The sequence below is a fragment of the Amia ocellicauda genome, chromosome 2 (genome assembly GCF_036373705.1).
Source record: "Amia ocellicauda isolate fAmiCal2 chromosome 2, fAmiCal2.hap1, whole genome shotgun sequence".
Lineage (NCBI taxonomy): Eukaryota > Metazoa > Chordata > Actinopteri > Amiiformes > Amiidae > Amia > Amia ocellicauda.
The window spans coordinates 5850757-5876724 of NC_089851.1; the positions used below are offsets into that span (position 1 = coordinate 5850757).

Consider the following 25968-nt stretch of genomic DNA (forward strand, 5'->3'; position numbering starts at 1 on the left):
ATTCAGGAATGTCTAGTGTTTCTTTATATCCTGTTAGCCAATAAATGTTCTTGTGACACTTCAAACATTTTAAAACTTTTTTTTTTTTTTTTTGGTTTTCCTACAATACAGGACAGAAACACAATGGTCTCCTAAGATTTGAGTATTATTCCCTGTTTAGTCCCATTTCTGCCCAAACTTAAAGCTATTAAAATGTAATCTCTCAGCTTCTTCTAGAAGTTGGGAGTATCTAAAAGGCTCAAATAGGAAAGAACAGAAAAGAGGGCATCTGCACTGACAAGAATAAACTGAACATCCTCAAATCAAACATTAAAACATAAATATTCGCTATAAAACATATTACAATAAAGTGTAAAATAATACTGTACAAGCTGTAGTACAAACGGCATCAATCTAGTTGGGAACTGTGCTGGCCTGTGGCTAGGGAAACGATGGGGGGATGGGAGTATGGCTTCCTCATCTCAATCAAACTCAATTAAGTCATGCCAACAAACCCACCCAACTGTGTACCATTCTCTGTTCAGAAGCACTGTAATACTGTCAGCTTGAGAGGTGTTGGGTAAAAACTAGCAACTGGTAAAGAGGCATCAAGGGATGTCCAATTATCTTCAACCTCTCTTGTGGGGGGTAAAAAAAAAAAAAAAAGAGGATAATCGTATGGGTTACTCTAAGCATACTGAAACTTCGAACATGAGTTTGACAGTTTCTGAGGTGAAACCCAGGTTCACTTTGAGCCTTTTCACTACCTTGCCAACACAGTACACAACTCATTCCCGTTTCTCTGCCAGTGAATGAAATCTAACGGAGAGCAGCCCGAGGCTTACAACACCGCGCTCCCCCAGGCCTGCGCAGGAGGAGAACGTGGTCTTATCTTGTCAGGAGCCAGAGACACTTCATACGAGGGTTGTGTAAGAGTACAACAGCAGCCGCTGCTTCAGTGCCTGTTAGATCCACCCAGGATCAAAAGACTTATAACAACCGATGCACAGATAATCACCATCAGGCCAGGCATATCAGCACAAACGCTCTCCACTACTGAAGAGGACTGCGACAGTAAACAATAAGGTACTGTGGGAAATGTACTGAATTACACGGCTGCGTACTGAAATATTCACTGTGACCAAGAAGAGTCCCGAAGGTGGGCTATTGGATTGGAATTGGATTTTAGAAGTATGGTATAAAAAGTCAACTAAAACTTATTTTATAAACAATATATGCTTCTTAGTTGAAAAGCAGCATTAGGCACATGCCGTACATTTGACAAGTGAAATTATTTAAATGTTCAAGGAAACTAACAGTTCTCTTGTACTTCTCTCTTTAAAATATCATTAAATCACACACATGACAGGTGCCATAATATAATTATCATAATAACGTTCTCTCATAGTGCTACCTCTACTTAATCATTCCTCAAGGGCATGTGTTGTGTTGAAACTTGTCATTTATACAGAGACCTCCAGATATGACCTTCAAACCGTACTCCAGGTTTTCTGCTCTGCACAGAACATAGCAGCTTTGTTTTGTTTTTGTAACCATCAGGAATGACAGGTAGTTTGTTGCGAGCACAACATGGTTTCTCAGATAAAAGTAAACTTTTATATGTATTGTAACTAACAATAAGATAATATTTACACAAAAGCAAGAAATGGTCAGCCTGAACCACAATGAGAAGCTGACCTGCCTCTCTGTGCCCTACTAGCCAAAGACATTGAGCATTTCTGTTCACAAAAGGAACAACAGAAGGAAAGTAAAATTCCCAGCTATTGAGAAGCAAAACAACAGTAACAATCGGTGCAGTTGAGGCAAGGTGTACCTCTCACACAGCCTCAAGCTGCATTTCTCTATTCAGAGGCCTTCGCTGCTGGAGACGTATGGATAAGGTATAGACATGACATTCTGTAAGGGTCAAATAACCGAGCTGGTGACACAGACACTGTCTTGCTGCGTTCTCCTGCTGACGTCAAGCCAGGTTTACGATTTTGGAGATTAAAACAATAGAAGTGAAATAACTTGGCACTGCTGGCAAACCTCACCACACCCCGATCTCCTAATAGCTCCCACCCAGGTTTTTATTTCCCATCTTGATTTAATAGATCTGTGGCTGTAATCAGGAGCACTGGATCTAGAGGACAGCTGATAGAAGTGCGAGAGCAGCCTGCCAAGAGGAATTTAAATTTCCTCCCTCTGATGTTGGTGGAGCTACCTTAAAAGTCCCCAACCCCCCCGCTGCCGGTACACAGATCTGATGACCTCACCCAACTAAGGCCCTCTTGGCAGCCGCCCCTCCTGTTCACTTGGGCTTAATAAGCAGCTGCATTAGAAAAGAAAAACGCTTACAATGACTGGTGGACAGGAGGCATTTTGTAGCTCAGATACAGGGATGGGGGACGAACCGTCACTTAACAAGGTGGCCCTTTTTTAAGAGCCTGAAAAGGAAAAAGGAAACTCATAAGAAAATCTATCAAAATGAAAGGACAGTTTCTTCTGCAGCATTTAAATCCTGGTGCCCCAATGATGTGGTGATAAGTGCTGTAAGTGAGCTTTGGGGGAACTGCCCTCAAAACAAACCCTGCGAGAATAGCTTGTTATATTAATATCCAGTGGTTGAGACCTGAAAGGGGTCTTTCTTACTGGGGAAGTATTAGTTGCTGAACTCAGTGAAGCAGCTTAGATTGAGTCGACTCCCCCTGAATACTCTACCTGAAACTCTTGAAGAAAGTTCAGTAAGTTGGGTGTTATGGGAGAGCAGTAATTTATGCTGGTTTGCTTGGCCACAGGAATCAGCATCTCATGAAGGAGACCATTCACTTGTATTTTTAAAATTCAGTCTTGGATTCATAGATACTCACATTTTATATGACAACTAATATGCATGGATACATTGAATATGTTTTGTTACAAAAACAAATCTACCAAACACTGCGATCATAACTGTGAACTGTTTGGTTTGATTTTAATTATTTTATCTGTATGTGTTCTGATAACGCTACAAGAAAATACAGAATAGGAAAATACAAACCATGTAGGTGTTTTTGATAACAAAACCCTCTTCTTCACTGATATTCCTTATTCCAGGTATAAAATGTACTTATTTAACGACTCTCATTGCTCTAGACCAGGGGTGTCACACTCCAGTGTCTGATGGGTTTCGTTCCAGCTCAGATCTTGGCTGCTTAATTGGCCTAATTAAACAATTAACTGGATGAATTTAACCCTTCTCTCCAGACTGTGAAATGTTCTGTGAGTTCAGTGTTTTGAATCATCAACAAATTGTAAGATATCGGCTATAAAAATGTATATTAAAGTTGTAGATAAGCCTACCTAAGTAATCATAAAATGCATTAATAAATATCCCATGTCCTATGTGCCAGGTATTACTGTGTGTAGGTAGAATATATGGGCAATGAAAATGGTTATTACTGTCGAGGAATGGGGGCCCTGTGTGTGTGATTACAGAGATGAGAGGCAATAGCCGAGAGTGAAGAGTGGAGCACAGAGGAAATGCAGCGCATAAACAAACAGAACGAAGGGAAAGAGCCGAGTGATAAGCCTGGCTGGATTCACGTGACTGAAGAAAATGTTTGTTTTTGAGAGGAAGGGGGGGGAAATCCTGGTTGGCTTTCTAACAATGTGATCAATGTTCTCCCTGATGAGGCCGAGTCCAGGGTGGCCAGGAATGAACAGCGAGCCACAGCGAGCGACACATGAGACCGGAGAGAGGTGTTCACATCTCCTTTTCCTACAGACAATCACGCACGCACCTACAGTGCAGCTTCAAACTCAAACAGTTTCAATATAGTGAGGGTCCGAGGACAGGAATCAAACCTTTACTTCCCGTGTGAATCCACAGAATTGATCTTCATGTGGAATTAAAAATAAACCTGATCAATTATTGGTGGCTGAGGAAGCACTTGTCCTGCAGATGAAACGGTCATTAAATAAAAAATAAAACTGCATATTAAGGACGAGCAGACGAAGCTAAAAAGAGGAAAGGAAATAAGAGGTTGTCTGGGACATGTGCCACTGTGGCCTCACCTCACCCATGTTGTCCAGGCTTTTCAGCACACTTATCTTATTGGCACTGCAGGTGGGCTCACCTCAAGAGCACAGAATCTGTCCCTCCTCAGTAGCCCACTGTCCGGCTCCGTGCTGAACCCATAGAGGTTCATCTCAATCTGGCAATATTCATAATATCAGGCCATTACTATTGTAAATGCTGTGCTTTACATTAATAAGCCACAGGAGAACTGAGCCTCATTACTTATTTACCAGTCTTCAGGGCTTAATACATACTAAACAGAAACATTAATGGAAAAGTGCAAGAACCCAAGATCTGTTCTCAGTGCTGCACAAAGGAGACACCTGGCACTCCGGGCAGGCAAACGAAGCCATGCTGAATGGCAAGGATGACACAATACCCGAGGAAAGGAGCCACTTTATTTAAACATTAATTACTGATTCTATTAATAGCAGGGTGAGTCTACTATTACAGGCTCACTTCAGTCATCAATGACTTCACCTGACAAACTGCTTTTCCAGGCCTCCTGGTGCCCCGAGAAACTCATTCACGTGCAGCGAGGGATCGAGGAAGATGGAGGATCTTCCACTTGCAATTAATGACTGTATATATTTAAAGCACTTAGAACTAAGATGATAAGTGGTATTGATACATCACCGCCCAAGTCTCTAAGCAGCGGTTGTAAAATGTCTAGGTGCCAAGGTAGTGATACAGTGGCTTTCCTGCCTAAATCTCCGTGATTTAACTACGTTTCCTTACACACAGTATTATTGCACGGAGGTACCCAATCTGTAACATGTCAACAGAATTAAGTGTTTGTTGAGCGGGGTATGCCAAATATTATTTCTGAGTTCGTAGATTTTGCCAGAGCTGACCCCACTTAATTCCCTGGTGGTGAAAAGGCACACAAGTGCAATCTAGTTGTGAAAAGTTTCTCAGTTTTCAAATATCTTCAAAGGAAATCTGACATCTGAGCTGTGGCCAAGCTTAAATACAGAGGAACAACTGTTATGGTTTTTACTAATACAATATTTGAGTAAGAGGTATAACAGGTATGCTAGAAATTTAGTTTTCCTACTGGATACAGTATAAGTGAAATCATTGAGTTACAATTTGATTTGTTCTAGTCTCCATGGATGCTTAAATGAAATGGTTATATAGCTCTAGAGTTACATTGATTGAAAAACAGGTGTTGGTATTTAAAACTGGCATCCTCTGAGAAAATTAGACCTTTCAGAATCTTACAGAAGTTACTACACTTTAGTCCAAAGTCCAAACCCGAACAGACGATTAAATTACTGCAAAAGAAGCCTGATGTTAAGTGTTATTCTGTGTTAGATAACAGTAAATCACCATAATGTTCAGACATTGCCCATGACGCCCAGTCCCACCCTAATGAGGGAAGGGGTCACACTGCACTCCTGTGTGGCTGACATGTCTGCTGTTCTGCAAGACATCTCCTGGCCTGGACCGAAACACCAAATCACTGCAATCTGAAGACAGCTAGGGGGTGAGGAGAAAACCACAGAGCAAATGACATGCAGACAGAATTACAGATTTTGTAAGGTGGGCAGGAGAACCGATACAGTGTCTCTCAAGAACGACAAAAAAAACAAGCCCGCAAGTTGTTGATAGGTTTGGGTTTCCGGAAGCCCTAGGTGCTATCGACGACTATCGTGTTCAGATATGTGCGCAACCACCGGACATCACACCAACATGTTGAGCGCGGAGTGAAGAATCACAGACACTTTGAAAAACTATCCTGGCTTCCCTCTTGATTCAATCATCCTTTGTTAATCTGCAGGCAGCCGCTGCAGGTCTGGGAATGGCAGGGCGGGCGGCTGGTTGACAACAGGTACCCAGTAAAGCGGAGACTAATGACATCGTGCCACAATGCTACAATCCCGCTGAACAGAGGCTAAGCACACATTGAAATCCACTCGAAGTCACACAATGTACTTTTAGAATTGAGAAAACGCAGCCCTAATGCTTTGGAAACCTCATGGGAAATTAGACACCTTCCAGCAGCATAGAATTATTATAGTGCCTAGAAAAAAAGGGATAAAAATACTGTAAATGTTAGTATAATATAAAGGATATTGGGCCTGTAGGTCAAAAATAGAACTTCCCTCTGGCACCATTATATTAAATATCTAGAAATACTTTTCATAAATGACTTTGAAGTTATAGTTTGCCCTGATTACTACGCCATGTGCTTCAAGGAAGATATTTATGCACACGTGAACACACCGAAAAACAAGACGTGTTTCTCATGGGTTCATGTCAAAGAGAGCGCAACAGACACTTGATGGACCCGATTACACATTAAGATGCTACACAAGGCACTGAGGATTTGGACTTTCGATACATTTTTTTCTAAACTCTCCACAGAATTCCCCAAAAAGGTGGTGTGTTGGTTTAATCATCATCATTGTTCTTATTCTGTTGAAGTTTTTAAACTAAATAATAGCATATAAAAGTTCTACCTCCGAGCAGCAGGTACACTTATTTTGTCGTGTCGTTCTTCTGACTGTTGCGACACATGGACCCGGGGACACAAATGGAAATTGGGCTTCAAGGCATTCAAGACAGAAAACAGGAGACACTTCTTCACACAGAGAGGCGTCACAATCTGAACAAACTCCCCAGCGATGTGGCTGAAGCTGAAAACTTGGAAACACTCAAAAATAGACTGGATAGGATCCTTGGATCACTTAGTTATTAATGGACACCAAACGAGCACGATGGGGCGAATGGCCTCCTCTCGTTTGGACACTTTCTTATGTTCTTATTACTTGTCAAAACAGAAATATGGTTTGATTTAAAAGCAAGGACATTACCAGGAGCTCATCCATGCTGGTCTGACACTTCTCCAGGTTGATGCGTTTGATGGCCACCTTCTCCTTCCTGGGCTCGCAGTAGGCTGCCTGGACCACCGCTGTGGCGCCGCTCCCTGAAACAGGCCAGAGGAAAACATGTTACCTGAGATACCAACATGAAAAATGTGGCACCACTATGTGCAAAATGAAGCAGATAATGCAGTGCAATTAGTCTTGGCAGGACCTAATTGTAAGCCTCTTTGGAGACAAATTAATCTCAAACTTCCCGGGTTTTAAATTATAAGTAAGTCCCTGAAAACTACATCCACTGCTTTACCTCGAGCACCACACAATAAACTGCTGCTCCTAGAGATGCATCACAGCTCACTGCCTGATTCTCGGTTATAAAAATGCTTTCAAAGGACAGACGATATCAAAAGGCATAAATCCACTGAACCTATCACAAAGTAATAAGTGAAAGAACCATGCTCACTTGTTTGATCTCTTGATATTTCAGAGATGATTTAGGTTTCATTAAGTTACCTGTCATGTACAGTGCCACATCAAATATTTTGAAGTTTTTATTTGTATGTCTTGAAAGGAAAACACACCTGGGACCACACTGGCAGCCAGACAAGCCCAGGGTCTCCTCGGTAGAAAAGTTTTGTCATTTGGGGCCAACGGTCAAGCATTAACACGAACCCTGTACAGTCAGGAGCATAAGGCCATAGTTTAATTTGAAATCTTAAAGCCTCTGCAGGCAAGATTTTGATTGTTCATTTTACCCATAAATCTCTGTGAGGTACACTTAAGTTGGAGGCTTTTAAATACGTTCATTTTCCTAAAAAGGAACAAAGAGCAGGTGAAGAATGTAACTGAAGTCTGAACTGGAGTCAGATCTGAAAATATAAAATCTATGAAACCCATGAGGATCGGACCGGCGGCCAGGGCACGAGACCACAGGGCACCGGAGCAGGTGTCTCACTGTGAGCAAGGACTTGCTGTTGATCTAGGACCTGCCTGAATCTGCACTCAGTTAAAGCCCAGACCCCAGTGGGATTGAACTGTTTCACTACAGTGGAGCAGGAAGACAGAATTATTCTGCAGAGGAAACAAGATAAATTAATTAAAAACCATATGCGGCTCATTTGGTTTTAGTACTTAACGTTTAGCTGGATCACAGGCTTGCCACGAAAGCGGGCATCTTTGCCCAAGAACGGCAGTAGCCTCCGCTACCTCGGCCTTTTGGTACCACACAGCACGGGTTTGGGTAAACTGTGTAACTGGTGATATGGCAGAATGAAAATAAAAAAAGATCCTCAGCCTGCAAAGTGTGTGTGTGTGCGTGAAAGAGTGTGCGTGTGAGAGAGAGAGAGGGAGAGAGTGTGCAAGAGAGAGAGAGTGCATGCAAGCGTGTGAGTGTGAGAGAATGTGCGTGAGAGAGCGTGTGAGTGCGTGAGAGAAGATTGCATGTGCGCGTGTGTGCGCTGTTGCTGGCCATGATCACTGCTGACGCACACAAGACAAGGAGGCTGTCTGGTATGAAGACCCTGCAAGAGCCCCTCTTGCTGGGGAGAAAGAAGGGAGGGGCCCTGCTAGATCCAGCACCGGCCCCTCTGCCTCCCAATGTGTACAGAAATAGACAAAGAGGCCACATGCTCCTCCTCAGAAATTAAGAGGTTTCACTTTCCAAGAATTACAATTTACCACCCTCGCCTCGCTTTTCATACTGGAGACACGTATGGGTAATATTTATTCATACAATGCAGAGTACAACAAGCAAAAAAGACCAATATAAATCAAACCAGTAGGAAATTCTGATACCATGCTGTTATTATAAAGAGAAAAACAAAAACACTTTTCTGAAATGGCTAGGGAGACAGAAAGTATTGAATTGTCAACTCAGGCTCCTGGGGCCCCAGAGTCACACATCTGCAGCAACAGTGGGAGAATTTAACGACTTCACATAAACAACAGAAGACAGTTAATCAATAAAGGATGTCCAATAGATTTCCCTGGAATACAGTAAACTTGGAAGTATCCAACAATTGTCAGTATACGTTTATAAAGCATATTTACCAATCTAAGTAAATAGTGAGATTTTCTTGTGTGGGGGAAAGTGAACTCTGGCAAATACAGCACAACATTTTTTGTTGCAAATTGAATGGAAATGCAAGGTCTACATCAATTCAAGCACACAGACAACAGTAAGCATCATTCCACACAGATCGAAATAGAGAGAGTGTGTGTTTGGTTTCTAAGTCAAAAGGAGAGCTTGTTCTCCTTCACCTTAAAACACCCATTTTGTCTTCCTGCAAAGTGAAGGAGGCCAATTCATCCACCCTTTCTAAAAGCTGCCAGACGTGTGAAATTAGTTACCAGTAGTTCCTACTGCAGTACCGATCTAATAAATCCTTTGCTAATCCTGTTACTAAGTCAGTTACCCTCTGCAATGAAGAAGATCACAATGGACAACATCCCATCGTGCATCTTCAGGATAATGATATACAGTATACAGTCAATTAAAACACTTCATTTGAGTTGTTGGCAGTGGTGTTTTAATGTGTTGCTTGGAGATTGACAACCGATGCTTTAAGGATTAACCTTTCATTGCATCTTTTTTCATGGTGTAGTCGTGGTAAAGAAAACTGTATAGAAATACAATGAAATCGTGATGGAAAATGCAGTACAAGGGGCAGGTAAGGGCAGTGTAATAAATTTGAGAACTACCACTTACAAAATGATAAGAACAATGAAAACCCAATTTCACATTAGCGAAACACCAACTAAGCAGTACTGTAACATCAAGGTTAATTCAAATCAACATGTTCTCAACAGAGAGGAGCCCTATCCATCAGCCACAACATACTGTAATCGTCACTAAAGTCGATGAAAAGTCGTTTCTAAATGGTCTCCTGTATACCAGCAGAAAACAAACGTTTTATTCTCACTGTCGTTGGCACCATCTTCACTCTGTAATGTGTTTAGGCCTCGCGCTAAATAACTGGAAGGTTGTGGGTTCAAATCCCAGGTGGGGCAGTGGTTGTACCCTTGAGCAAGGTACTTCACTTAGATTGCTCCAGTAAAATGCCCGGCTGTATAAATGGGTTGTCCTGGATAACAGCGTCTGCTAAATGACAAATAATGTAATGTAATGTAATGTTCACATCTACCAGGTCGTCCTCAAGGGAATCATGTCAGGATAAGCAAACACTAAAAACAATTTAAGTATTCCTCGGTTCCTCTCATAAAGTGTGCTCTCAAAATGCATTAGACCGAACAGAGCTACAGATGATCACATGTCCATTCAACTGTAGATCAAATCATCTACTTATGGCACGATAAAGAAAGAGACATTTGGTGCGAGACACAAAACAGTAAGAGAAGCACAACAGTTCGCTACATGTTTTTCAGTTCTGTAATAGCCTGCTGCAGCTACCGACGCTCAACTTTTCATCTCTGCCATCGTGGCTCGTTTTATCAGCCACAACAGCACTGCGCATAACAAACGCCAGTTCTTATCTCTGTCACTCGCCTCACACACAACATCAACACAGGCTGCAATGTCGTCATTTTTCTTCACGATCGCAAACACGGAGCTGTGAGGCGGAACACAAGTCACGCGGCGGTTAGCTATAACAGAGCAATCAAATTGAATTAGATTCAATACATTAGAAGGGCAAAACACAAAACTGTACATCAGTGTCTTTCGGATCTAACCATGCATGTGTTCTGAACAGGCCAGAGACAAACGGATTACATTCAAGAACTTCAGGAGTGTGTCAAACAATTTCCAAACTCCTGCTATATGTAGGAAACCAAAGTGTACCGAGAAGATACTGCACCCAATCTCAGCATTACCTCCAATATTTGTACCTACCCACAAATCACCAATCACACAATCAGATCCTATTGTCTTTCAATTTATAACTAGTACAAAGTGGCTTCTGACAATTCATGCCAGGGTACAGGTGTATACTTTGCGATAGGTGAAATTTTGGTTTCCTCCTTCCCAAAGACCAGGACCAAAATCCACATCTCCCCACCTCCAATGATCAAAATATTTACACCTTCTGTTCAAGAAATGATATTCCAAAAAGTAACAATTGCAATTATTATTAATTACGGCCTAAGTTGAAGCCTTGAAGATAAAGTCCTTGTTCACCTTTTGAATTTGAGATCAATAATACATGTTATATGTACAAGTATAGGCCTACGTGTGCAGGATCACTTTACCCTACTGATGCTTAATTATTTTCTGATGCAGCTGTGTTGAAATAAACCTTAAAACATCTCAACATGTCTACTCTTACTTAAATCATTACAGGCTATCTCCAAAGCTGTCTTAACCTGCTACTATGTCTTGTAAAAGCACATCCTTTCACAAGAGAACAACTTGATTGCCCCCCCCTGCAAAAGAGCAGTATGCAAGCTGTCAGTTAAGAATAACGATTGCACTATTGTTTTAACGTCACATAAAAAAAACAAATTAGTATGCAACTCTTATATGTGTGTCCTTGCAGTTAATCCTCTGCAGCTCCAAAGGGGAAAATGGAGGCAATTAAAATCTTGACTTATTATTGCTTTTGAAGAGGATGGAGTCGCTTTTCATATGGTCATTTTTACAGTCCAATTCAGCAAAGCACGTGGAGAGCGGCCTTGCAGTTGACAGAAATGAGGACCGAGAGGAGGAATTCACGCCTCTTAATTTAGTTGTATGCAGGATGACAGGAACCATGATGTCTTTCTGACGGGGCAAAGATGACCTAATCTCAAACATGGCACAGCAGTAAAGTGATGTGCAATCATCAGATATTTACTGAAGCAGACATTTAATCAGTTCACCAGAAATCCACTGTACATATTTGGAATATCAAGCAAGCTTATACGGTGTCATTTATGTGTAAGCTACATGAAAGAAAATGAAATATATGCACAGAAAAAAAGGGCTATTTCATTCCCTACTTTTATAGTCAACATAAAAAAGCAATTTCCTACCTTATGACTGGAGCAGAACTGCATTGTCTGAACACCAGTATAGCACACAGTGAAATATGAAATGTATTACAAAGAGTCCAATATAAGAATATTTAACCCGCTTAATGAACTTTGCAGAAAAACAGAAAACAACAGAAACATGCAAAAACGTAGTAGTCATGATTGTGCCCATTTCACCCACCAAATCACATTCGATTTTTCCTTAGTTTAATTCATCGTGATTATTCAAAACAGACAAAGAGCCAATATTTTATTTTCAAATGTATAGAGGGCTTGAACTGAACATATGTCTTGATCACATCACTGCAATAGTGCAATAACCCAGTGCAGTACAACACAATTAGGACCCTTTTGAAGTATCAGTCCTACTTTCCAAAGACTAAGTACACGAAACCTATCCTAACGTAGAGACAACACCTTAATGACCTTTCATGTAGATTTCCATGCAACTTATTAACAAGTTCTGTTTTAGGAAGTTCAAAAACAATCGAATTACAAAGCAAATGTGTCTATTTTGTAATGTGAAGATATATGCTAGACCAGTTCATTTACTGAAGCGAAGTCAACAAAGAAAAGTATCCTAACGTGCAACATTAAATGAAAGGAATAAAACGGACCACCTAGACACCTCGTGGTTTAAATAAGACTTTAATTAGAAAACAGAAAATAACCATTGATGTAAAATGGTTTACATTAAGAGGAGTTTTGTTGTAATCCATTATACTCCACAGAGTTCTTACAATGTTTTTATTCACGTCTCGTCATCCATTCATGTCCAGATTCCTGTTTATATTTCCTACCACAGTCATTCCAGTCCTTCAGGGATGAGAAGAAGTCCTCATTACATTTCCTGTTCATATTTCATACACATTCCACAGACATTCCTCGCGTGTTTTAAAGGGGGGGCGGCTGAATAAGAGAAGAACAATGATAGATAGGAGGAACAATAAGGTGTCCATTTTAGAAGTTACATTTAAAATGTAGATAATCCTAAACACACAATAAGAATACATAATTGTAACTTAATATGTATCAGTGTACAACACACAAGAAACAACTGCTCTTCTGTGAAACACACACGCACACCCGTTGGGTGGACTTGGGAACATGGGCAGACCGGGGCAATGCCATCCCTCCATATCACCTTAACTCATGAAAGTTGTCATTATAATCTCAGTGCAGAAAGTCACGATCGAAACAAATCAAGATGTGGGTGTGCAGGGGGAAGGCATGATACATTCAGCTGGCATGCGCGTGAAATTACCGCACTTTAAATCAAACGTTCGCGTCTCATTAATTTAAGGGGACAGTTTTTCCTGAAAAATGACCCGCCGCTTCAGTAAAGCAAGATTGTTATAAACTCTCTGTCAAGGTTATACACAGTAAATACTAATGAGTAAGTTCATGGGAGAGTTGACCTGATCCACAGTACCTGCTGCGCAACAGATATTTATTATACACTTCTACACACATATCTGCAACTTGCTGTGAGGTTTAAGACCCGTCTGCAATGATATTCTGTCAGACTGTCTATCACAAATCTGAATTTTTTCACCCTTTGATAATGATATAACAATACTGTTACTGGTAGGTAAATCTTTCTTGCTCCACCGATCTAAACAACAGCTGCTCCACACTGGATATGGCTTCCTGACAGTTTATATTACATGATAAATGTCTTGATCTTAACTGGAATACTGATGTGACAACAATAAAATTTACATCAATAAAGTTAACAGCCCAATTCTTTCCCCACAAGATTATATTGGACTCGAGACCCATTAAGTATTACGTACTTAAAGGATAAACAAACTCTTGAATGGACCAGATGTCCACAAAGAGCAAAAGGAGTTTGAACTACAGAGCAATTTTATTTTATTTTTTAACACGTTAGTTTTTTTCGTTCACGATTGTACCATTCTAATGCTATTTCACCAAGCCCACAAATCGAAAAGAGGGAAACCGTCAATCTTTAGGAGGAGATAAAGATCAGTTTCGGCCAAAGCCATTTCAACGTGCGTTTCATGAAGCGAGGGCCTCATGAAAAACCGCCTCAATATAGTAACTCTTTCCGTTCTTAGACGAGGCCAGTATTTCCTCAGCTTGATTTCTGTTGCCTCCTTCTCCAAAACCTCCATCTAACTCCCTGTGCCTGAATTGAAAATGTTTATTCATGGTCCTACTAGATTCATCTCCCTCTTCTTCTGGCTTAGAAAACGTTGCTTCTTTATCGCATGGACAAACTTAATCTTAATCATAGACACCGTCACAAACACTAACCAAACTAGAAGTCGTATATCAGGGAGGCATCTTTAATCGACTGCTGAGGTCGCACTGAATGTGTTTTGTCACGTACTATAAAGAGAGGATGATAAATAACCATTGTGTCATCGCTGGAGTCATCTGACGGGAACTAATGAAAGAGACGCCAGAGAAAATGTATTCGGTGTGTGTAGCTTAATTTGTAGTTTCAATTATAAAGCTTTATTCATCTTTACTAACATTTACACTGTTCAGTGCTCTGTTCTGAAGCAACGTCGCTGGTTATGGTCATTTGTCACATCTGCTGTATATGAACTAAATCAATGAGGAGTAATTTAACAAGGAATCTTACGCATGAAAATACAGTCATTATTTCAAACCAGATACAAAAACTGAAGTTTGCAAAGGACATTAAAGCAAGACTAGTGCGGTACAAAATGACCACTCAAACACGTGGATGGGGTTGTCTGGGAGGCTGACGGTTAAGATTGAAGGGGCTGCGGTAGGTGTATGGATTTATCAACACTGAGTAAAAAAGAAAAATGCACAAAAAGACTAATTCATCACAACCCTGTTTTCAGAGTTTATTTAGCCTTCGCAGTGTTGAGTCATCACCACAAATCAATGCTACTTCCACCTTTTCCTAATGCGACTTCTATCTTTTTCTGTGCTACTTCCACCTTTTTCTCCCCAGTCGCCTTTCCATGATTCTCTCTGCCCTCTCACATTTCCTCCCCCCCGCAGCACTCGATCACTGCTCAGCCAGATCCAATCTGCTGACTAGACATGGAAGAGGTCCAAACTGCCCTCGACCGCTCTCCTCCTCTCTCACTTCGGCCAAAAAGTCACTCACTCTTTGCATCCTCTGCCAATAACCCCTGCAGACTCTTCCCTACCATCTCCTCCCTCTTTGCGCCAAACTCCCATCTCTGCAGATTTGTCCTTCTTCTCCTCCTCTAAAGAATTGCTGATATCTGCCAATTCTTCAACACCCGCCCTTCTCCACATCTCCTAGAATTATCAACTGCCTGCAGCTCTCCTACTAACCTACCTTCATTCTCTAATTTCTCACCCCTCTCTGACTCGACTCTAGCTCTCTCAATCCTTTAAACTGGCTGTTCAACATCAGCTCTCTGCATTTCCATCTCAACACTCACACCTTGACCCTCTGCAGTCAATCCGCGGCACTACTCTCGCCCGGTTCTCCTCCTACCAGGTGACATGGCGACACCTCAGCCTCTCCTCACAGGATGAGCCCCCTCATCGTATCCCATGGGTTCTCCTCCCACTTCAATGCAGATGTCAAGATCTCTCTCTGTCTTTTCCCTCTTCTGACCCTCTCATCCCCTCTAGCATCTCTTCCCGTCTCTCTCTTCATCTCCTCTTAGATGCACTCGTATCATCTCGTATCATCTCAAGCTTAACCTTTCCAAGATTAATCTGATCTATTCTTCCATCTCTCCTCTTCTTCACCTTCTACTGGTCTTTCCATTTAAATTCCACTGGACAGCAGAGTCCCTGACCTAAGACATACTAAGACAGATTTGTTCAGACTGTATCTGTCATACAACAGCCTAATCTTCGGAGCCGTACTTCTACTGTTTTACTGTAACTTCTCCTTTGCTCCATATCTTTACCACGTACCTAGGACTCTGTATTATGGAATGCTTTAAAAATGTTCGTGTAAACTGTAAGTCACCCCGGATAATGGCCTCTGCTAATTAATAAATAATACAAATTATTGCAACTGTTCTTAAATATCAATGCAAATCACCACGCAGTATTTTGAAAAAATATCTATAATGATAACAATCCTCAAAGAATGACCCTAGATGTATTGCCATCAGCTCAGTCATTAATGATATCGATGGCTGCATTAACTATATTTCAACTAGCTCGGATAATCACAAAAGAAGGTGACACCCGTCTGTAGTTTTGTTTTATTTTAGTAGCTCTTCCTAGATTGCACCTTGAAGATCTGCAAGATGTCCGAGATAATCTTAATACAATGTCAAGAATTACAGCACTGATAAGAGAGGTCTTAGTGGGAGTGCAACTAACCACACAATTAATCCTTGTTACCTGTAATCTGTGTTTCATTGATTTTAGCCACTTTCACCTAACAAAAAACAAGATTAGAGGGACTTTAATTTATATTGATTGTTTCCCCCTTTAAAATCTATTATACCGGTAGCAAGGAGAACCTGCCTGGGTTAGCAAATCCAAGCCCTCCTGGAAGTGGTGCCAAAAGCAACGGACAAGTTTTGCTTTTCAGCGGTTCTGCCAGACAGCAGATGCCACAGCAGTGAGATTTACTTGGCGTTTCTTGCTTGGCACAGCGCATACAGAAAAGGCGACTGTGAACCCGGTGACTGCGGTGATGTGCCGAGCGCTCCATCAAGGTTTAAAAAGAACAAAAACAAAGCAAAAATAAGCTTTGGTTAAACCTCTGACTGAAATAACCCAGATCCTAACACAACAGCAAAGGACGATGAATGACATGTTAGTCACTTCTTCCACCTGTTTTGCAAGGAATGAAACAGAAAAACACAGATTTATCTGGTCATCCTGATGACCGGACAAATATTCCACACTGTGACGACTGGCACGTAGTCTCCCGCTGCACTGAGGCTGCAGGGACGATCTAGGATTGGGATGGGATCGCGGTGAAATTAAACTGACTGATAATGCTAACCAAATAAAACAAAGAGCTGAACCGGTTTCAAACTGTATGCAAAATGAGTCATAGACCATAAAGAGCTTCTAACAGAGGCAAAGAACACATGGCAAAAACAGTGAGTCTCTCCGTGTAGTGTTTGGGAAAAGAAAGGTATCATCGTCCGCATCCGATTTGACTCTGTGTACTTGGTGTGTCCGGTCACATTATACAGGGGTCGTATTGGAAAAGAAAAGCATTACAACAGGAAGGGCGGGCTGAAATAATTCTGAATGCGAACATCTGTATTAGGAGCTAGATTGCTGCAGGTAGTATTGATTTATGGAAAACAATTAGGCCTAGATAAAGTCAAAACAGTCTGCCTGCTGAATCTTGAAACCTCTGCTAAGCCTGGTTGGCAAATTTTATTTATTTTAAATCAAATCTTTCCATCAACATATGCTTCAAAAGCAGGAATTTTACGTGTCAAGATTTGCAAAACCCATTTTAACATCGGTATCACTTGTTTTAATCTGTTGTGCAATTTCTCAAATATCTCCACTGATTTGCGTTCTCTGAAATGGGAAATCTTTTACTTTCATTAATAAAAATATCATTAGCACTTCTAAAAACAGACCTAACAATCTGGCACGTTTAAACACAAATGATAACTGGTATAATTCAAACTGTTCAGGTTAAACGCTCAGTTGCATTTACTCATCTATAAAACTCAATTGCGGCCAAAAACGTAAATAATTGGCATTGTATGAAACAGGACATGAAACTTACAAGTAATACCTGTAATATTGCATATTTTCAAGAGGCCCATGCAGTTTGTATTTCAGGTATACATTCTCTGGAAAGCACCCTGAGGAAATTCCTTTGCAAAGGGCCTTAATAATTGATAAAGCACATGCTCAGATAAACATTTTTATTCATTCCTTTACTCGGTCTAGTGACAGCCAGTCCTTCCCTGCAGGCCGGACTTTCCCCTCCAAACACACACAAGAGAAGCAGAAACACCCTCCTTCACAGCAGCGTAACACACTTCTGTGTTAATCACCGAGACTCCAAACTGGGTATCACATTGCACTTTTCACACTTTCTGCACTATTCCACATCCAACTTTCCTAGCCATCCCTCCTTTCTCTGAACTCCAGAGAAGGACTGCAGATCATTAACCCTGGACTCCCGGATAGCAGAGATCTGTGGGTTTCCTGAAAAGGAAAGATGACAAAATAAATAAAAATGGTGGGGTTTAAACCCATGTGTGGCAGAGTATAATGACGTTTGTGTATGTACGTTTGAAAAGGAGGTCAGGAGGAGCAAGGCCAGTTTGATTACCAGCCTAATTGTCTCCAAAGAAAGCCCCGTTGTGGTGAGTTGAGCAGTAAAGTTGTGGTCTTTACTAATGCTCACTACTAATGTCAAAGAACAGCAACAATTAATTTCTCTAGTGACGTAAAGGACAAGTAAAATGGGGTAGTTTGAGTTAAATAAAAAACATGTTTGCAATGGAAGAACAGTACCAATGGGAACTAAATAAAACACACTTGACACTTAGTAGTCTCACAGCTGTAACATTTTTTGGAGCTCTGAACACAATCCTATAATTTTCTAATGCCTCTAATGAAACTGGTCTTAAAACACAGTACATTTCAGGGTGTGTTTGATTTGACTGCAGAGATTTTGTCCATCTTCACAAAAGAGAAGGAGGAGAGTTCAGAACGAGGTGAGCTGCCATCGTTAAATAGACGTCTTCAGAGATCATTCTCATAATCTATTTGGACAGACAGTCCTACAGCCGTCATTCAAACAGCACTGACTTTAGTTGATATCAATGTGACAAACAGGGCAATAATAATAATTACAAACTATAGCTCCGTTCAGTGTGTGGCTTTTGAGGATGATCAGACATGATCACACACAGCGTAGGGCAGGCCTCTTCAGCTGGCAGCCCGCTGGCCATGTCAGGTCCATGACAGCAAAGTGGCCGCCGACAGTCAGCAAAAACAATGTTTTGACACACAGTTATTTCAGGCGAGCCGTACTGGAGGCGGTTAATTCACACAAAAAGATGCATTTTATTATTAATAATTTAGATACACTGGCACAATTTCTAAAACGCACATAAAACCACAACAGCGTTGTTTACTGTACTACATTTCTTTACTTGAATTTGCTCTGAAATATAAAACCAGATGTTTTTCGTATTGTAATTCACTCGCACTGACATCAGATATTCAAATGAAAAATGTATGGACAGTGTATGTATTTGTTTGTGCTCCATTGTTTTAAAAATACATTAGTTTACAAATACTAGCAAACCAAGTGCTTAACACTACTAAAATAATAGTAGTGCGCTGTGTTTTGATGATACAATGGTTATGTTAATGTGTTTTGTTAAAACAACTATTCTTATGGTGAAATGATGTAACTATACTAACATTACTATATATATGGCAATATGTTGCTTAAAAAGATCTGAATGACGTGTTTCTAGCCCCACTTACTCTTAACTTTCTACAATCTGGCCACCTAGGCTTTCATTTCTGTTTATGGCTATTTATTTTTCATGATAAAAACGTCATTGTGAACAAAAGTGAAATTCTGACGCATATTCCGAATCATTTTCAGCTCCAGAATCTGAATGTGAGACTCTATCGCAGCACCAGGGGACCATTTTTGCATCCAGACTACGATGTCAGCAAACACTTGTTTCTGTAGGAACATCATATCTTGAGTAACACAGAGTTTGCATTATGCTTTTACCAAGACATCTGACCTGAGGCAGTTCAAAGGGCTGTAATATCAATATTAGTGTGTTGGAGAGGATTAGACATGAACAAAATTGATGATTTGGACTTTTAAAGATCATGGAAATGTAACTCATTTTTATATCTGCTATTAATCTTTTTCCTTTCATGCACATTTCCCTACCCGGGCTCTAGAGGTAAAAGGCTTTGAAAAGCCAGAGAATTAACCTGCTTTGCCCTCGTCTTCTACCAAATGTAGTAATTTCTCCATTAGGCTAAATGGTCTCTGAACTTGGGAAGTCCTACCTTAGATATAGGACTGCACTGAGACAGACCCTGAAAAGTAATTTCCTAATCCTTATAGTAAGCAATACTGAAATTTTAGACAGTAGTGGTTTGTAGCCCTAGTTCTCAGTGCTGTTCTGCACAGAGAATACACTTTTGGTCACTAAAGCCCTGCACCAATTTAAGCATTTTGTAGCTGTGGTTCACCTTTCAGCTCGACTCAAATAGAAACACTGAAATGTACATCATAGGTTGAGTAATGCAACATTGAAATAAGTCCAATGTGGGGACGTCTTTATGCAGAAGCTCTGTTCCTTGCAGGCCTGATTACAATGTGTCAAGACTAACCGCAGTCATTCAAAACTTCTGCCCATTGTGCTGGGGAGTACAATATGTCTTCTTTCAAAAGCACACTACCAACTCCATCTTTTATAACAGTCAAACATGTACCGATAACTCAGTATCTTTAGTGGACATTAAACTGTTCAGACTTGTGAACATGTCTTGATATTCATAATAAAATGTTATGAAATTAAAAACTTTAGAGGGGAGATTTGCTGTGAGATGTCATCTTAGTTTCAGGGCTGTACTTCAAAAGAGCCAAACTAGTGGATGGGGAAAATAACCGAGTGAAACCAAAGGCAAGGTGCTTTATTTGTCCTGTGTAAACTATGCATTATTATTATTATTATTATTTATTGGCAGATGCCCTTATCAGGGTGACTTACAACATAACTGCAAAAACTTGCATGGCAGAACTTGTTATAAATAAGATATTAAAGACCTCTTCAATTGTGCATACAGTAATATTTTAAGCTAATTAAACAAACTATAGAGACGATAGAGGTATTGAAAAGAGAAGATAAATAAGTGTTGTTGAAGTTGAATTAGAGGGAGAAAACTGGAGCCTTGAAGGATGTACTACAAATTGACCAATTTGTTGGTCTGAAATCCAGAACTTGTGGGAGATCTCAAACACATTGAGTCACAAGTAAATTGCACACTTACGGAGTATAGACTACAGCTGATGAATGTGGATATGAAGGGAACATCTGAGTATGCCCTCTAACCCTGACTTGAGGGTACACAGAGAAAGCTATTACCATACTTTACTGTAATCGCACTGCATCACGAAAAACATGTGAAGAGCTTGTCACGTGTAGTGGATCCTGTTTCTCTTAATTGACAGAGATGAATGTGATGCCTTGCCCGTATATGAAACATATTAAACACTTACAAAGCAAAGTTCAATAAACACTTGAGATTTAAAAACTAGAAATAAATAACGCAAATGCCACAGTTTCTACTCTCCAGTAGGTCCGTACTCCAGTAGGTAACAATAGAGATTTTAAATTATTAGTTGATATCCAACTGGGTTTCACACTGTGAATCAGCAGGTTCAATACTCAGGCAATCAAAATTCCCCTTAATGTTTCTTGGATTGTCAACAAATGCTCGTTTAGTTCCTGATTACACAAAACTCTGGGCATGGAAGACACACTGAGGGCAGACTGATCGGGTTTGATTATTTGAATGAGGGAAGAAAGGGGGACAAATGTAATGGGGACATACTGAAGCTTTAAAAAAAGAAAAAAAATCTGCTTTGTTCTAATTACAATTCCATTCCTTCTTAACCTCATTATCCTTCAGAACTCAGCAGACAGTAGTCAAGAGTATTCAAACACAGGATTTTAATTAAAGACTGAGGAGCGCATTTCTCAGATTTCAAACACTTTCTGTGCAGAAAGATCCAGGTGAAATGGCTAGCCAGTGTTTAAAAAGACATGTCAGTTTACCAAGTGTGTTTATATGTCTGGGGTTGCTTTTTCAAAATACTATGTTCAGGCCCACATTTTTAGAAAGAGTTTATTAGCACACTGAATCTGTGTTGGGGAACTTCCTCACCTTCTGCTGACCTCCCCATCTCAATCCCCTTGGAATCTACGACACTCTCTCCTTCTTCTTCCGCTAAGAACCTAGGAGTCACCCTCGATCCTGTGCTCTCCTACACCCAGCACATCACCACGCTGACACACACCTGCAGATTCTTCCTGAGCAACATACGCCGAATCCGTCCCTTCCTCACCGACTACTCGACTCAGGTGCTCGTCCTGTCCCTGGTCCTCTCCCGCCTGGACTACTGCAACTCCCTCCTGGCCGGCCTGCCTGCATCTACTACCCACCGCTCCAGCTCATCCAACTCTGCGGCTCGTCTGATATTCTCTCTGCCACGATTCGCACACGCTACTCCACTGCTCCACTCCCTCCACTGGCTCCCGCTAGCGGCACGCATTCAGTTCAAGACATTGACCCTCACCTACCGCTGTCTTGACCACACTGCACCGAGCTACCTTCAGACACTCGTCTCCCCATACATCCCCTCCAGACCACTGCGCTCTTCCAGTGCCAGAAGACTAACTCTGCCTCCTCTGCACTCCCCTTCCTCCAGAGCCGCTCCTTCTCATCCCTGACCCTAAATGGTGGAACAACCTTCCCACGAAGTCAAAACAGTAGAGTCCCTGACCTCCTTCCAGCGATTACTCAAGACACATCTTTTCAGACAGTACTTGTAATTTAGTCATTCATTCTCCTGTAAGATAGCACTTTACAATGTTTTATCATACTAAACGCCTTGCGTTACTAGTACTCGTATTGTTATTTTGATTTCCCCTATGCTCCCACTTCCCTTTGCCTTCGACTGTGACCTAACATCTTGTCTGCACTCGGCTTTTACAATCCAGGATGTAGGACCTCATATTGTATACACTTGTGTCAATTGGAATTTGTAATGTTTTATGCCTTGAACTGCACTGTATTTATGCACTTTGTATTGCGCTTATATTTTGTAAGTCACCCTGGATAAGGGCATCTGCTAAGAAATCAATAATAATAATAAAAAAAATATATATTATTATTATTATTATTAATAATAATCAAAAGTGTAGGGACTAACAGAAGTCAGTAATACGCATCGCTGATGTGATTTCTTCACTCATATTTAAGGTCAGAAAATAAGTAACTTATCTGTAGCACTTCTCCATCTACTGATGTCTCTCAGTGGCAACAAGCTTGACTGTAGTTTTCCATTCAGATGTACGGTCATGTTCATCAATCAATCAATCAAAATCCGAACCTAATTTTCTTCAACTGTGGCAAGGGATACAAGCACACACATTGAATCTGTCATGTAGCCAAAGTCATAGAACAGATTTAAACGTTCCTCCCCCGCTGGCAGCCATCTGATCTTTTTATAAATAAAATAAGTTGTGAGATTGGCAAATGGTTTTATTTCTGTATGTGGAACCAGCGTTTCCACACAGAAAAACAGTGGCAGTAAGTTTCTTATATGGCAGATATCAGAGGAAAACCAAGTACTGCGGAAAATGAAAATGATGCCTGTACAGAGAGAATACTCTGTGCTTCCAATGAAACAGAAAATGCTATTATACACTTGTGGATCAAAGCAGAGGACGGAAGTGCATTAGAAAGGTATGCATTACAACTCATTCCAAGGCACTTTCCAGACACTAAGCCTCGTGTTACAGACAAATGAAGTCAAAATCAATCGTAATACAATCAAACAGATACAATGAATTGTCCAGTGTACTATAAACTGAGATAATGAAGGTGGGAACGGGAAATGGCATTCCAGGTAGCCTACGTGTTTTGGAAACACCTGTAATGTCTCTGGGTCATTTAGGCTGGAGTATGATGAAAATAATACAGTACAATGCTTCTGATCTGTATTTATGTGGAGAGCTGTGCGTAGGCTATATAACTTTGAGTACATGGTGCAATCCGATATAAAAACTGGGGTATTCACCTTCTGTCAAGTAAAATATTAGCACAATATTGTGAATGCAGATATACTAGATACTGGACTCTGCCTGAAGAGCCTCCATGCACCAAAGTAACTGAGTAAAATGCACATTAAAGACAGGCATGATTAATTTAAAAACTAGGAACTAATTTTGTTTTACTTGGTTATCTTTTTGAAGAAAACAATCATCAAACTATATTGTTAGTTATTGTCTTTTTACATTTTCAAGTCATGTTTTCATAATTGATTAATTGACAGCAAAGGCATTTCAAGGGAAAAACTGCTTTCACAGAGAAATAATGTATTACCCACTGAAAAGTAAGCAGACATCAAATGAACAGTTGAGTTTAAACAGTCACAACTGCAATTCAGATGACAACACGAGGTTTTAGTCATTAATACTGGAAAGTGCCTTTTAAATAACTTCACTGTCCTGCCCTGTACATGCTATGATCTGGTAATGAAACAAGCTCATAAAATCAATTAAAACTCCCAACGTCTCAGCAATACAAAGTTAAAGTTGCGTGTTTATGCAGCGCAGATGTCTGCACTTCTGCGCAGATCTGCACCATCCCAACACTCCCATTGGCGGAGCGGCGCAGATCCCCGCACATCCGCGACCTGCAGCCTGTGGGCCCGAGGCTGTGACACCGGAGCACCACCCACTCCGACACCCCCAGTGTGCACGGCGGGGAGAGCGCACACAAACACACACAAACACACACACACACACACACACACACATGACACCTGGCAGGCTGCATGTGCAAGCGTGCTCACGAAACTCGTCGAGCCAGAAAGAAAGGCGTGTGACTTGCACAGCGCTGCCCGGGACACGATGCATGGCCCCTCACGGGCGGGATGCACGGTTTTGCAGTCCAAGTTGCAGCGCCAGACAGAAGCAATAGAGTTGGAGCCCGTCTGGCAGCACTCACAGCCGCGGATCAATGGCAATGGCTGTGTGGCAAAGCGAGCCCGAGCACGGCTGCTGCGGCCCGGGCAGACCTGTCAGTGGCACACGCGTGTTTAATACACGGCACAGGGGAAGAAAGCGGACCCACTCACCGATCACCTCCTTCAGCTCATAATCATCTTTGTTGATGGACCAAGGTTGGGAACTCAGGTCCTCGGACATGACTAGTTTTGCGTTAAAAGCGTGGACGTGGAGACAGCGTGTTCAGCACCTCTTGCGGCCCGGAGTGTTTTGTGTCCTGGAAATGAAAGAATCGTTATGTTTTGCTTTTCCCCAAGCGAGCCCGAAACGGCACTTCGCTCACTTGCAATCTTTCACAGATCCTACTATCATTCCCAAACTTTGCCACTAGCTGCACAATCCCCGCCCACCGCGTCCCTGGCGTCCCCCGGAGACGGCGCTGCGTGGCGGCCATCTTGGGTGTGGCGAAAGGGCAAGCGGGCTCCAGCAACACCTTTCTGCTCGTTAAATAAACGGTGGCTGCGCATACAGTGTTACACATAGGAGGCTCACTCGCGTTGGCTTATTTTAATACTCACGATATACTACTGTTAAGCCAGTATTTTCTTTTCACGGGAGTATCGATGTTAGCACTTTAAACATAGTCAGACAAATGGCACTGTGCTGAACTGTGTACCGTGACTCCTCTGCTGTGGTTTTATCTTTATTCTTTTCCTGAGGAGCGTGAAAACCGCTTTCTAGCCACGACAGGCGGCAGTGGCAGCCACAACCGCGATGGACGAAGCTGGCTGCCATAACGAGTCGGGCACATTCTTCTGGCTGTTGCCCATCCTGAATTCTGATTGGGCCATCTGACAGCACGTCCCGTGTGATTGGTCAGGGGAGCTGCCACTCTAACACAAATCTCCCGAGTCCACCTCGTACTTCGAAACTTCCGCCTTCATAGGGACGATTGACAACAACGTGAGCACGGTCGGCTGCTGATTGGTTGCGCTGTCGCCGCCGTCAAATGCTGATTGGTTACTCTGTCGCCGCCGTCAAATGCTGATTGGTTACTCTGTCGCCGCCGTCAAATGCTGATTGGTTGTTCTGCGGTGGCGTCGAATGCTATTGGTCCTTGTCAGCTGTACGGGCATGGCGGCGGTTTGTGCGCAGTGCAAGAGGGGGCGCAGATATGACTTCTACTGATCAGCGTAATAGATTATTTGTCATACAGGAAAAAAGGCAATATCGTGAAGACGGAATAATTACACTGTCATGTTCCTTTTTGCCCCGGAGGCTTTTGCTGAATGCAATTTGAATTTTGCAACCCTGCCTACTGCCGCACCTAAATGATTAGCATGTTTCCTGACTCCTGCACTGTATGCAGTGTTATAGTAACATGCATGTAGATGCTGAAACACTCAAACGGCAGACCGTC

General features: G+C 41.5%; 1 protein-coding gene across 3 annotated transcripts in view; it reads right to left on the reverse strand.

Annotated features, from left to right (window-relative positions):
* The window catches only part of oxsr1b (oxidative stress responsive kinase 1b), a 76796-nt gene extending 51429 nt beyond the window's left edge, over positions 1 to 25367 (reverse strand). Inside the window, exons 1-3 of one of the 3 annotated variants that reach the window (XM_066716805.1) lie at positions 25225 to 25367; positions 24680 to 24825; positions 6859 to 6971 (exon numbers count right to left, since the gene is read on the reverse strand). In XM_066716805.1, the coding sequence (XP_066572902.1) occupies positions 6859 to 6971; positions 24680 to 24749 (183 nt within the window). In that variant the 5' untranslated portion in view covers positions 24750 to 24825; positions 25225 to 25367. Of the gene's footprint in view, positions 1 to 6858; positions 6972 to 24679; positions 24944 to 25126 lie in introns of those variants that run through there. The other 2 variants (XM_066716798.1, XM_066716791.1) reach the window with 2 other exon arrangements.
* Between the last annotated feature and the right edge of the window lie 601 nt (positions 25368 to 25968).